General features: G+C 42.3%; 1 protein-coding gene across 10 annotated transcripts in view; it reads left to right on the top strand.

The window, feature by feature from the left end:
* DLG3 (discs large MAGUK scaffold protein 3) overlaps positions 1–14,590 on the top strand; it is a gene marked incomplete at its 5' end in the record, with an annotated part of 52,613 nt that overhangs the window by 19,427 nt on the left and 18,596 nt on the right. For all 10 annotated transcript variants that reach the window (XM_081125214.1, XM_081125212.1, XM_081125210.1 and 7 more), the window contains one exon: positions 9,014–9,128. In XM_081125214.1, the coding sequence (XP_080981340.1) occupies positions 9,014–9,128 (115 nt within the window). The remainder of the gene's footprint in view (positions 1–9,013; positions 9,129–14,590) is intronic.

The following is a 14,590-nucleotide window of genomic DNA, read 5'->3' as shown; positions in this document are numbered from 1 at the left end:
GCAGATTGAGGATTTCCCCCTTCTAGATCATATTAAAAAATTAAAGTAGTCCTAGGTTTGATACCTTATGTATCTCATTGATTTGGTCATAGAATCATAATTATGTCAAAATTAGAAGGGACCTGAGAAAGTGTCCAGTTTTAAAGGTGTCAGAGTCTTTAAATAGTGGGCCCCATAATTAGAAAAGAACCCAAGTGATAAGCTTCATATTGTTTTTATAGAGACAAGTTTGTGATTTTTAGAAATGTTGTGCTTTTTGGCGATTCATATACATATCTCTACACTGTCAGGTATCTTCTTGATGGACTCATTTTTCTTTAATCTCCGTCCATTTCTTTTGAAAACCTGAGCTATACTGTTGAGACAGATGCTTGTAATTCAGACACATCCTGAGGGTTTGCAGTCCAAAGGGATCTATAGAAACCTAAAACACAACTCATTCATCAAAATCTGTGACTCTCTCATGAGGTCCCTTCATTTCCACTAGAGTTCTATACATTTTCACAATGGGTGATTCCTTTGAGCTCAGGGCAGTTCAGCAATGGCAAATGAGGGCTGTATGGGTTTGAGACTGGAACACCTGCACTTCCAAGAGAACAAATGAGCCTTTGGGCAGCTATTGACTTCTTTTGAGTTAAGCCAACCAAGACACGTGCAATTATTCAGGCCTTTCTTTCCTACTCAGTATCTGTGTGGGGACTCAAGGTCAGGAAATTACATTTCTCTTTTTTTATTTGTTTTTTATTTGTGTCTTCCCATTGTTTCTCCCTGTCACAGTCTGTGTCTGAAGTCTGTCATCCAGTTGTCTCCCCAGCTTCATTGTTATTTCCAAATTTGATAGGCATGGCTTTCACTTTATTTTGTAGCATTTCCCTTTTATATCTTTATTCAAATCATTGGTAATCTATACTGCACACAGAATAAGTACCCTTTATTGCTACCATTTGTTTCCTGTCTCTACATTTTCCTACCCATAATTAAATAGGACCAAATAAACTTTCTATGGATTGAGAACCTGAGTCCCTTTCAGCTTTGCCAAATTCACGACGAATGTCACTTTCAATTCTGAGGAGACAGTTTTTCTGTCATTAAGAAGGTAGATGGCTTTGAGAGCAAAGTTTAAGAGGGGAGATGGATTTGGAGGCTTGGATAAGTGTCCAGTTTTTATTAGTGAACATTGTAGTTTTAGGCCCTGTTGATACTTTATTAGGCTATTAAATAGATCTTGAAACCTCCGACATGTCAGTGTTTTGCAGAAGTGGTTTGTGGTTTTTTGTTGGTCAGTTTTTAGCATTTTGGGGGTGGGTGGAAGGAGAAAGTTTTGTATTATTTTTTCTTACTTTAGTTCCTGATGAAGCAGAACTTGAGAACTGCAGTGTCCAGGTTTGTCCTGTAGGATCTTTATAGCAAGTTAACACATTCAATAAAAGTTAATTGACTCAACAGGGGTGCAGGTTGCCATGCTAACTTTGAGAAGGAAACAAAAACCACATCCACGAGCTAATAGTTTTGTAAAGGAAATGACATCACCACAAATGCTGGACATTAGATTTTAAAAGGGAGAGGTAATGGAGGATTTGGAAACCATGTTAGATGAAGAATGATTAAGGAAGTAGCAATATTTAGCCTGCAGAAGAATTAACTTATTTTGAATACATGATGGCCATTCTCTATCATGGCTGATATTATCCTGCCTTTTCCTGGTCTTCCAGGAAAAACCTTAGAAGTTGCTTTTGGGCCTTTTTCACCCTACATCCAGTCAGGTGTAAAATTTGGTTTATTCCTAGGTCCAATATATTTTTTTATTCTTGTTTCTTCTTTCTATTCTCAGTTGCTCCCATACTATGTCAGGCATTTGAAGTTATTATCTATAGTAGAATAGGTTCCTGGTCTCTGTTATCTTCATTTCTGTACTCCATTTTATATTACATTCTCAGAATAATCTTCTCCCAAACCTGGTTCTAACTGTATCACTTTCCTATTTAAACACTCAGTGGTTCCCATAGCTTAGTAAGAAAAGCTGTATCTCAAACTCTTATAATCTGGCCCCCAACCTTCCACCACCTCCCCTTCCCCTGTTCACACTTTACCTTCTAGTCAGTCTTATTCAGTAGTCTTGGAACATGCTCCAGGCTTTCCTAGCTCTTTGACCTTCTTTAAACTATTCCATCATATTATTATGAAAAAGAATTGATCATGTTTTATGTTTTAGATATGAAAATTCAGATCAGCTGGCAAAAGAGATGGCCCTTAGCCCAAGAATTTTCTCTTGAATAGTGTTGTCTAATAATTAAACAATGGAGAACTTCTCAAAATTGGACATACTTGAGTAGAGGCTAGGGGGCTAGCTGGTTTGGATGCTGTAAAAGCAGGGGCTACTTATACTGGGGGCTGTAGGGCCCAGACAGAAAGAGAAAGCATGGTTCTCTGCTTTCAAGAAAATTAAGTTTACATGTAAGGCACCACACTTATTTGGGCAACAATAGCCATAGTGATTAATGTACGCGCACGCACGCACACCCTGAACATGTCATTCATTTCCTTACAATCTTTCAATGACTTCTTTCCATTACTTTTAGGATAAAAGAAAAAATCCTTACTATAGTCCACAAGCCCTTGCATGATCTGATACCTGTCTGTCTCCCTAGTCTGATCTCCTGTCAGTATCCCCCCACTTCCCTGTGATCCAGACATTTTGTACCCTCATGTGTGCTGTTCCTTCTGTCTGGAATGCTTTATCCACCCCTCTTCCCCTAGCTAACTCTTCATCCTTAAAGGCTCAGCTTAAATGTCACTTCCTCAGGGAAACCTTTGTTAACACCTCCTTCTTGCCTCATCTGCCTATCCCACAGTAGGTTAGATCACCCTGTTAGTCTCTCTCTTAGCATTTTCTTCATAACAGTTGTCACAATTGTAATTAAAATTGTAATTAAAGTTGTTTGTTTCGTGATTGTAATTTCTAGGAACTGTTTTGATTACCATTATGTATCCAGCAGCTCTCACAGTGCCTGGCACACAGTAAATGTTTGAATAAACAAATGAATGATTAAAACTTCTAGGATGAAAAAGAAAGGTTGTGAAGGACATAAAGGTTGTTTTGTGTCAGGAAGGGGAGAAAATTCTAGGAGAAGCAAATAATAGCTAGGAATGAACAAGCTGTGTTCGAGTGTTCTAGCTAGGCTAGCTCACAAGAGGATCTGTGTAATGAGAGATGAGATACATAAGCTGGGAGTGACAGGAGGATGGTTGTAGCCATCTTTAAAAGTGTGGCTCAGTGGTTGAGCGTCGACCCATGAACTAGGAGGTCCTGGTTCGATTCCCAGTCAGGGCACATGCCCGGGTTTCAATGACTCATCATTGATGTTTCTCTCTCTCCCTTTCCCTTCCTTTCTCTGAAATCAATAATAATAATAAAAAAGTTTAGTTATTAAGTAAATAACTAGGAGAAGGAAATATTAAAGTAAAATACTTTAGCTGCTGTTAAGTTATTATAGATACTTGATCGGGGTAGATATTTCTGGAGGAAGATGGAGTATCACTTAGGTGTTAGGAAGAGCCCTTTGAACCAGCAGCTCCACCTACACACAGAAGGACCACCTTTTCTGTGATTATGCAGAGTGAACATTTGAGACTGCTCTTCCTCTTTGTCTATTCCAGAATACAATCTTTTTATTATTATTTTTAATCCTCACCCGAGGATATTTTTTCCATTGCTTTTCAGAGAGAGTGGAAAGGAAGGAGAGAGAGAGAAACATCAATGTGAGAGAGACATATCGATTGGTTGCCTCCCGCATGTGACTCAACTGTGGATGAGGATTGAGCCTGCAACTGAGGTACATGCCGTTGGCCAGAATTGAACCTGGGACCCTTCAGTCCATGGGCCAATGCTCTAAACACTGAGCCAAACCAGCTAGGGCCCAGAATACAATCTTGACTTAGGCATAACCAGAAGGCTCATTAATGTGTTTTTCCCCAAACAAAAGATCAATCTGTCCTCAAAGGTAAATTCTGCCTCTACTTCCTCAGAAACAGAAAAGCTACGGGAAGCTTTAGAACAGCAGTTTATCCTCACTTATAGTCATAAAGGTTACAGAATGTTGGGGTTCAATGTGGTAGTGCCAATCAAATATTTTTAATATAATTTGACCCTGCATTTCACTTCTAGAAATCCATGCTATAGCAATACTCATAGAAATATATAGTGCAGCATTGATGGTAATATTAAAAATCTGTAAACAATTTAAATGTACATCAGTTCGGATATGACTGAATAAATTATGGTCTATCCATAATATGGAATACTACGCAGCTATTAAAAAGAATGAGGTAGATCTCTATGTACTGATATGGATGGGTTTCCATGACATACCAGAGAATATAAAAAAAGTAGATACATGTGAATCTGTTAGTTGTGAGTGTATGCATAGAAACAATATATATGGTTGACCCTTGAACAATGCGGGGGTTAGGATGCTAGACCCTGTGTAGTCAAAAATCCATGTATAACTTTTGACTCTCACCAAACTTAACTAATAGCCTTACTGATAACATAAACTTAACTAATAGCATTACTGATAACATAAACAGTCAGTGAACACATATTTTGTATGTTATATCTGTTATATACTGTATTCTTACAATAAAGTAAACTAGAGAAAAGGTTATTAAGAAATCATAAGGAAGATAGAATACACTTACAGTATGTATTGAAAATAATCTGTGTATAAGTGGACCTGAGCAATTCAAACCTGTGTCATTGAAGGGTCAACTGTACATGGAAATAAGTTTGGAAGGATGCACACTAAATATACTAACTCATTATTTCTAGGTAGTGGGATGGGGAAATGATACAGGAGTTTCTAAAGAAAAAAGTTAAAGATTTGTAAAAATCATGTGCTACTTTTATAATTAAAAACTGTAAACTCGCCCAGCCAGGTGTGGCTCAGCGGTTGAGCGTTGGCCTAGGATCCAGGCGATCAGGGTTTGATTCCCGGTCAGGGCACATGCCCGGGTTGCGGGCTCAATCCCCATTTGGGGGCGTGCAGGAGGTGGCCCATCAATGACTCTCATCATTGATGTTTCTATTTCTCCCTCTCCCTCTCCTTTCCTCTCTCTGAAATCAATAAAGATATATTTAAAACAACAAAAAACAAAAAAAACTATAAACTCATCAACTTTCTTTGCAGGCACATTGGACAGAGGCCCCTTTAGTACTTTCCTTTCCTGTGGGATTTGCTATCAAATTGTCAGATTTTTTTTTTTTTTTTTAAAGAGGGTAGGGTAACCCTCTTGCCCTACCCTCCATATGAGACACACTGCACATGATACTTACCTTATCTTTTTCCTGAACAAAACAAAACTCCATTTTGTAAGCCAAGACCAGTAGTTTCAAACTTTATTGGGTATCAGAATCACCATATTTAATACAATTTTTTAAAAGAATCACCTTGATGCTTGCTAAAAATGCAGATTCCTGAGTCTGTTCAGTAGGTTGTGAGTCAGTGTCTGGGGTGGAGTCCAAGATCTTTCAGAGGCAGCCCAGGTAGTCAGTGAGAAACTCTGTGTTTGGGGGAATGACAACTGACTGTGCCTCTCATTACTCTCTGTGATTAGCAAAGAGAACGAGGGATGCGATGACTCACGATGGGCATCTTTGTGGGTCACAAATGGTTGAGTTCATCTGAATGGGAAAAATGAATAAAACACAGTTTAAGTAGACTTGAGATTTTAGTAGTAAGTGTTATTTCTTTAAAGTAGCATATTTGAAGTGGGCCCTTTGGGTTAGAGGCTGGTCTGGGGGGCTTCATAGGCAGTAACTTTCATATCATTGTTAGTTATGAGTGGAAGGGGAGGAGAGACTTTGGAAAATTGTGAGGCCTTAGAATTCAGATGATTTTTTTTTAATCCTCACCCAAGGGTATGTTTTTGTTGTTGTTGTTTTTTCCCATTGCTTTTCAGAGAGAGTGGAAGGGAGAGAGAGAGAAACATCGACTGGGGACGGGGATCGAGCCTGCAACGGAGGTACCTACCCTTGGTTGGAATCGAACCCAGGAACTTTCAGTCCACAGGCCGATGCTCTAACCACTGAGCCAAACAGGCCAAGGCTTATTTTTTTAAAAGTGATTTTTAGAGAGAGAGGAAGGGAGAGAGAAACATCTACTTGAGAGAGAAACATGGATCAGTTGCCTCTCATACGTGCCCTGACTGGGGATCAAACCCACAACCTTTTTGGTGTACTGTACCCCACTCCAACTAGTTGAGCCACCTGGCCAGGGCCAAATTCAGATGATTTATAAGTGAAGCTTCTGTTCATGGAAAATAATGCCTCTAAATATTAAGATGAGGTGCTATGTATCTTAAGACTATTCTAAACAGTTTTTATGTTAGAATTCGTTTTTTCTTTGATATAAACAAAGTCTGTTAATCAGATGCCCCCTGTGGGTTATTAACATCTCAGAAGGGTGTTTAAAAAACATATCCCAATTGCTCCCAACAATTAACCTTGGTAAGAAAGTAAATGGGAATACTTCTTAACTACCTTTCCAAACCCTCAGTGAAGCTGGCAGCCATCAGTTAAATAAACCATTAGGTTTATTAGTTTGAGAACAAAAGCATCAACTTGGGCACTGTTTTCTAATATGCTCCTGATTTACCCAACAATCATTTATTCAGAGGCTATTCTGTGCCCTAGTGGACGTTAGATAACTGTACAAATAAAAGCCAGAAACCTGATGAGCATCTGGAACTCTAAGGGGATCATCTGAATGGGAAAAAATGAATAAAACACAATTTAATAGACTTGAAAGCTTAGTAGCATGTAGAAAACAGAAAGTGAATTCCTTAAAGCAATAGCCTTGTTCTCTTTCTGTAGCCTATTTTAAGTGGGCCCTCTGGCCCAGCATTATCAACCTTGGATTAGGAGCTTTGAGGAAATGGTGGTTTGGTGGTTGTTTTTTTAAAGGATTTTTTAAGTAACGTAGTTACTAAGCAACTGCTGTGACCTGCTGCTAAGTTGGAGTTCAGCAGGCAAGTCAATTCCAAAGAAGGGAATATATAAACAAGTTGAGAGGGGGAAAACGGCTTAAGGTTAGATTGGGTGTATTTTTTCTGGGTTCAATGCCTATTTCTGCCTTTTACTTCTCTTCCCCAAGAAAGGGCTGCCTGGTCAGAAATCTCTTTGCCTCACCCTGCTCTCTTAGTTTGTGTGTGAGAAGGAAGGCCAGAAAGGAGCCGACTAGAGAGGGTCAGCGTGGAGGGCCAAGCCCTGGGGTGGGCTGGTGCGCAGGCCAGCTCTAGAGGTAGACAGCCCTGCTGCTGCGCTCTTGGGCAGTCGAGTGCTTCTATGACAGATCGGTCACCACCCTCTACCTTTAGATTGGGACACCTCATTGATATTGATGTGTTGCCAGGTAACTGTCAGAACAGGGACATTGTCCAGCTGCTGTTTCTCTTTTTCTGCCCAACGTTTAATGGGTGAGTCAGTGACTTAACTACTTCCTGTAGGAATTCAGGGACAGGAGTAGGTAATGAGGATAAATCACCATAACATCAGTGCATGATGAATGAAAGAGCACATGAATCTAACCAGTTGGCTTCATTGGTACCAGCTAAACAAAAAGAAACTTTGTTGAGAAGAGGTTATTTCCATCAGTTAGAACCCCATTCCCTCCCCTTTAGGCTTTTTAGCATTTCCCTTTATACCCAGCTGAAGGTCAGGTTGCTTTGCTGAGGGAAGGGGAGTGTCAGGTGTTGGAACAGGTGTTTTGTTTTCTGCCTGTACAGTCATACAGACTACATGGGGATACTTCTTGCCAGCCCTCCATGGTGCATGAAAATGCTTTTGTGGAATTCATTTTCCCTGGAAATGTGTTTGTTTTTTAAAGCAGTTCCCCCACCTTCAATCCCTAGAATAAAATTTGACTTCCTTTAAAATCAGCTGGTCATAATGAAGCATGCCTGTTTTCTACCATTTCCACAGCCTGTGCTTTAGTATATTCATTTCATGTGGCAATTATAGACCTGAAAAGTGTTGTGAAATTGTGTGTGTGTGTGGTGTGTGTGCATGTGCGTGTGTTTGTGTGTGTGTGTGAAATGACTATCATATTTTAAATGTACTAGGACAATGCCACAGCAAAGCAGCCTTATAAAAAGCCTTTTATAATAAAGTTATAATGACTAGAGTTAGTTTTCCTAATCAGGTTTTCTTAAATTTGGCATAAACCTATAGTCACCTTTACAGAGTGAGTGATAAGGTGGTCCAGGTGGTTGTGATGGGGTCAGTGGGCCTCCAAGCTGGGCCTGCATTTATGGTCCCACTGACTAGACGATTTGGGGGGAGGAAGATATTACCAGACCTCTAGGTTTGAGAGAATTTGTTTTAATGTTTAATTGATGCTGAAGCCAAAGACCCTGTTTGTTAAAAGGGAAATAACCCAGGAGAGCTTTGTGATCTCCTTATCTGATTGTGACGTTTGTTTTAACCTTGGTACAGGGTTCAAATATCCCCCCTCAAAAAAGGCATCTAGAAACAAATCGGCTTCTTTGCCTAACAGTCATCTAATGGCCTTGGGTCCTATCCAGCCCCTCCACCCTGCTCTCAGGGCCATCTGTTCTCTGAAATCCTCTTTTTGGGAAATTCTCCTTTCCCATCTGCTCTCCTTGGGCCTTAGTGCCTGTTCTAAAGATTTATGAAGGCTCCACTGGAACCTCTTTCCAGTTATTTTTTTAAGGATTTCTGAGATTTCAAGGCAGATAAAAGCCTTTTCATTTGATATGTAGGAATGTTAATCCCTTTTCAGGTGTGTTCTTTCCTTCTATTAGTGTGGGGAGTGGAGAGAAGTCTCCTTTTCTGTGCTTGGAAGAGAGACTCTGCCTATCTAGGCAAAGACTGACTGGACTGGCTCTGGCTGCTTTGAGGCCAAGTGTCCTCTGACTCTGGGGCCACTGACATGTAGGCTCAGTGCCACTCCTTGGCTTCATTCTTTCCTTGCCCTTTCCCTTGTCTTCCTGACAGAGTACAGTCGCTTTGAGTCGAAGATACATGACTTGCGAGAACAAATGATGAACAGCAGCATGAGCTCTGGGTCTGGGTCCCTCCGAACAAGTGAGAAGAGGTCCTTGTATGTCAGGTGAGTCCCACTTCCGAGCCGCAGGCCTTGTGCTGCACAAGGGGAGCCGGTGCCAACCCAGCCCTTGTTTACCTAGTGGGGTAGGGAGTGTGTACTCCCAGCACTACAATAATACTTTGCACTTTATGCTCAGGTTGTGTACTTTCTGGTCAGTAGTATCTCCTGCCAGTCAGGAGATGGCTTGGCTTCTTCCTTTTTGCTCATGAATGACTCAGTATGGGAACATTTTAGTTTGCTCCAGTCAGAAAAGGTTATTGGGTGATTGTTGCTAGTCAGCATTCAAATAGCACTCTAATGTTCAAAGTACTTGCAATCTGTGATTTGAGCAGAAAACTTGGCACCCCCCCCCCTTTCACATATGCATAGTACGCCTCAGGCTTTGTATCCAAGCATATCAACTACCACTGTGTTCTGGTACAGGGTCTCTTTTAAGAAACCAAGGAACTGACAGGTTGTTGCATTCTTTTTTAAAAAAGAAACAAATTGTGTTTGCTTGCTCCCTGCTGCACTGGTCCATTATATCTGAGTAATGGGACATGGGAATGGGACATGCGACAGGATGGTATGCGTTCCCCAGGAAGGGCGGGTGGATATGCAGCTTTGCGAGTATTGCTGCTGAAAATTATTCCAAGATATTGTTCAAGGTTGAGCTTCTGACGCTCTAGGCACATTGTCATACTTTGTCAGGTCAAAGTACAAACCTCCTGGAGAGTTGGACTGCTAAATGAACACTGTGGCCTCTTGGTAGAATTATAGTTTCCTTTTTCTGGCCTGGGCTTCTTGGCAAAACTCCAATAGTTGGTGCAAGTATGTTGTATCTCTCCAAGGTTAAAACCCTTAGAGAAAGAGGTGGTAGGATTACTCCCCTGAGCTGGCTGCCTCCCTCCCTGGGTATTTAATGCTTACGTGTGGGGTTGTATCAAACTCTTGGGTTGAACTTTTTCAAGTGGCCTCTGATACTGGCTGGGAGGGTAGAAGGGGAGGTTGCATATACTAGTTGCTCAGCAACGTGACAACTGCTCTGTCCTTGGGGTTTGAGGTGAAGATAGCCAACTGACAGAAAGGCTAATTGCAGTTCTTCTCAGGGTGCTTGATTTTTTTTTTCTTCAGTTGGTCATTTGTCCCTGACCCTACTGCCGGGAGTGGGGCTGAGGGAGCCCAGCTTTGAGCCTGAAGCCCACTAACCGCTTCATGGTTCTTTTCTAAAATAAGCCCTCAACTCCACTCCTTGTGTTTTGAGAGCAGCTTTCTTCACAGGTGCTGTACTCACCTCCTGCTGTGAAGGGAGGAGAGCAGGAGGAGGGCTAGAGTAGTCACCGAGATCTTTTTGGTCTCCTAACACTAGGGCACTGATGGGGAGAATCAGTAATGTGCTGAGGCCCCCTGCTAAAGGATAATACTTATGTGACTTGGTCAGGATTGTTCTGTTCCATGCTTTCAGCCCCCACAGATGTGGCACTACAGAGTGTGTGGGAAGCTACACACTCTTTAGGCAAGACAGTTTCTTCGGAGAGCTTTATATTTAGATTTCCCCTCTCCGCCTATCCTGTGTTAGAGCTTGCCCTGCCTAGGCAGGGGCAGTGGGGCGTTAGCTACCAAGCTGGAAGACCTGGAACCCCCTTCTCTCGCCCCTCCCTCTGTGGAGGAGGGTGGAGACACGCTCTGATTCTAGTGAAGCAGTTTATTCAGTTTACATAATTGACCCTTATCCTTATCTTGATAACATCTGTATCCTCTGAGCAAAGCAAATATGGCTTAGAATAGTGAACATTTGTGATCACTAGACTTAATTAAAAAATAATGTTTCCTGGCTGAAGCAATGACCTGAGGTCCTTTGCTAAGCTAACCCCTCTACTGGAGTCAGGCTTGCTCTATTTCCTTTCGTGCCTGTTTTGGGCCTTTCATTCTATACTTGGCTCCCTTTCTTCCACATGTAAACATATTCAACTTTCATCCATTCTTAAAAAGAAAAGAAAAAAATTCCCTTCATACCAGTAGTCCCTTAAACTACTGTCTTGTCTCTCTTCTGCTCCCCACATTTGCCCAATTCTGTGCTAGGAAACACTAGTTCCTTGAGAGGTTGATGTAGTATTGTGTGAAAAATCAGTGGTTCAGGAAGTTGGGCAAGTGCAGGATTAAACAGGAAAATAGGGTTCTTCACTGTGATTAATCTCCAGGATGGATTTAGTAGGCAGTGTTTTCCCAAAAGATAAGAAGGAGCATGAGAGCCTTATTTGGAGAAACCTGTCTTAACATGCAGGTTGGGAAATGGAGTCATCTATACTTGCTGCTGCTCTCTCTCCATCCATATCACCTCTCTTTCAGTAGGAAGAGAAGTGTGCATTTGCTTTTCAGCTTGGTGGTGTGGTTCTAAGCAGCTCCGGAGGAGCAGATACTCAAGTCTTCCAAGGAGCAGTGGTGACCTCAGTCGTCAAATTCAGTGACTGAGTCTGACTTCTGCCTTTAGTCTGACTTCTTCACCACACTTGTTTCCATGACTTACCTGCTTTTTTTCTTTAAAGGCTCTCTTCCTACCTTGCTGACCATTCCTCAATCCCTTTCATTAGCTCTGCCCCCTAAATGGCAATGTCATTTATTTCCACAACTTCAAATCCTTCCATTGTGTAAATGACGCCCCTAATTTTTTACTGAACTGCAGACATGCATAGCAACCACTTGCTGGACATGGGTGTGAGGCTGCCCTCCCAGTGGAGGGTGTTCAAAATGAACTCCCCATACCTCCTCCTCCTCATTTTCCTTATCTAAGTTAATTGCATCAGTCTATCGTGTGGAAAAGGGATTAGACTTGTTCTGTCACCCAAGGCAGATCTCAGCTCAACACGAGGAAGAAATTGCTAATGATTAAAGCTGTCTGCAAATGGAATGGCCTACTTCCAGAGATAGTAAATTTGATCTTTTGTCACTGGAGGTGTTATGGACGAGGCTGGCCAGCCATTTGCCTGGGTGTCACAGAGGGGCTTAAAGGTAAAGCAACAATCTGGACATGACCTGCTCAGAAGCTTTCAGTAGTTCCCCAGTGTCTTTTGGATAAAGGGGAACGAACCTTCAGGGAAAACCCACTTACACATCAGGACCTTTGTTATTCTCTTGAAATTGCTTTTACAATCCTTTTAATGATGTTACAAAGTAGACATTATTATTCTTGCTTTGCAGATGAGAAAACTGAGACTCCAGTTAGACAGCTAATAAATTCCCAAATTAGAATTTGCTCCTGGTAGTTCAGAATACAGAGGGTGGTTCTCCCAGCATTTCCCAAACTTGCTGATAGGAGTCAGTTGTCATGCTAGTGAAAGTACAGATTCACAGGCCCCTCTTCTGTCAGGTTGGGGAAACGTATGTTTTTAACAAGCAGTCAGGACACTCAGGAATGACCACTTGTGTGTCACAAGAGACATTTATTTGTTTCACTTGAACTACTGAACATGAACTGTCTTTAGCTCCTACTGCATGGAAAGTAGTAAAGCACAGGGCTAGGAATATGGGCCTGCTTGCAAGGGTAGATTCAAGGGGCCAGAAGCTGTGGTTCCTGCCCTCTGGCAGCTTGCTGTCTACACAGAAGACACTGAGCCACAGCTGGTTAAAGTGAAGGAACCCGTTTCAGGTGGGGTTTCACCTCATTCTTTTTGCTGTTGTTTCAAACCCTTATGACGTGTTTCTCCTGCCTTCCCTTCCCCTGAGTTTCTATCTTCCTCTGGTGTGCATGGGGTTCCAAAGCTGTTTTGAAGCAAATAACACCCTCTTACAGCTGCACAGAGGCTATAGCAAGTGAAGGCCTAGGGAGTGGCAGCTGTATGAACCAGAGGAGACAGGATTTGGGGAGCAGGGAGCAGGAGGAAGAAGGAAAAGTAGTATTTGCAAAATGAAACTTGGTTTTAAAGTCACTAGTGACTTAATGGAAAGGCCTTCCCCACCCTTCACCATACTAGGATCCTCTCTTAAGTAGTACAGGCAGAATGAGCAGAGCCCCACTTTCTGCCCGGTGTAGGCCTTTGCTGTGCTGGTAAATTTACCTTCCACACTGGAAAAGTCCACAGAAATATGCCTCTCTTGAGCCTCTTGCTCAGCATCGGGTGGCTAGGTGTTTAACTCAGTCCATTCAGACGTGAAGGTAGTAAAAAGACACAGGGTAGGTTAGACTTCCAAGTTCTATACTCATATTTTATTTATCTATAGAATGAATGAATGAAAGACCTTGTGCTCCAAATGTTACCGAGAGGCTTAATAGTACATTTGTAGAAATAGCTTTTGAAAGTCCGTTCTGGCTATCCTGCCTGCATTCTTTGCAGCCACAGGACAACATCAGGCATTTTGGGAATCCCAGCGCCCTGGCTGGCCATCTGCCACCCCAGTCTTCTTCCCACTCTAGGAAGGAAATCATGTTGGGGCATCTGTAGTCTCGATTCAAGAAACAATGTGAGAAATATTGGCTTGATCATCAAAGGCATCTGGAGAATGCTGCTTCTTGTCAACAAGCAGACATGACTTGTGCAGCTTCCCTGTGCTTAGCCCAGGGTGATGCTTGGGGGAGCCTGACTTGGTGTTACTCATTAATGACTTTCCATAGTGGATTAAGATGCCAACGAGGTAGTATTGGCAGGCTTCATTATCTGATAGGATTTGGGGTGATGATGATATGCATCTGAAAAAGCCACAACAATTTATGTAGTGTTCAGGGCTACCAGAGGGTGGGGCAGAGTTTCCAGAATCAGTGATTCTGGAACTGCCAAATGCCAGTCCTGGACCTGTGTTCAGAATACCCTCAGCTGAATGCTCCTCCAACTTCAGAATTGCCCTCTGAGGCCTAAGACTTTGAGACAGACTAAGGAGAACAGTGTGCTTCCATGCTGTCCATGTCCCCTTCCTCAGGGTGCACAGGGAGGCATGGTGTGCCGCCAACTGCACTGTACCTCTTGTGATGACCCATCTTGTGTCTACCTGAGTAGCCAAGTTTGGCCTTTTTGGTGGTGGTTCAGAGATTGCTGGAAATTTTAACTCTCACACTGGGGTCAGGGGTTCATGAGTGATTGCTGTGTTATAGCTCTCTGCATGTTTTATATTGAGCAGGCAAGAGAGGAGCTGCTCAATTTTCAAATAACATGTGCCCTTTATCTGGTACTTCCTGTACTAGATAGCTCAGGCTGCTTTAACAAAATACCACAGACTGGGTGGCTTAAACAACAAACATTTATTTCTCACAGTTCTGGAGGCTGGGAAGACCAAGATCTAGGTGGTGGCAGATTCAGTGTCAGGTCCGAGGGCCCCCGCTTCCTGGCTTGTAGATGGCCACTTTCTTGCTGTGTCTTCATGTGGCCTTTCCTGGGGGTATGAAGAGAGGGGGTAGATGGAGGGTAGATGAGAGGGAGGGGAAGAGAGAGAAAAATTCTCCTGTCTCTTCTCATAAGGACACTAATCTTATGATGAGGGCCCCTGCCCTCATCTAA

This window comes from Miniopterus schreibersii (genome assembly GCF_964146895.1).
Source record: "Miniopterus schreibersii genome assembly, chromosome: X".
NCBI lineage: Eukaryota > Metazoa > Chordata > Mammalia > Chiroptera > Miniopteridae > Miniopterus > Miniopterus schreibersii.
This window is presented reverse-complemented; position numbering and strand designations above follow the sequence as displayed.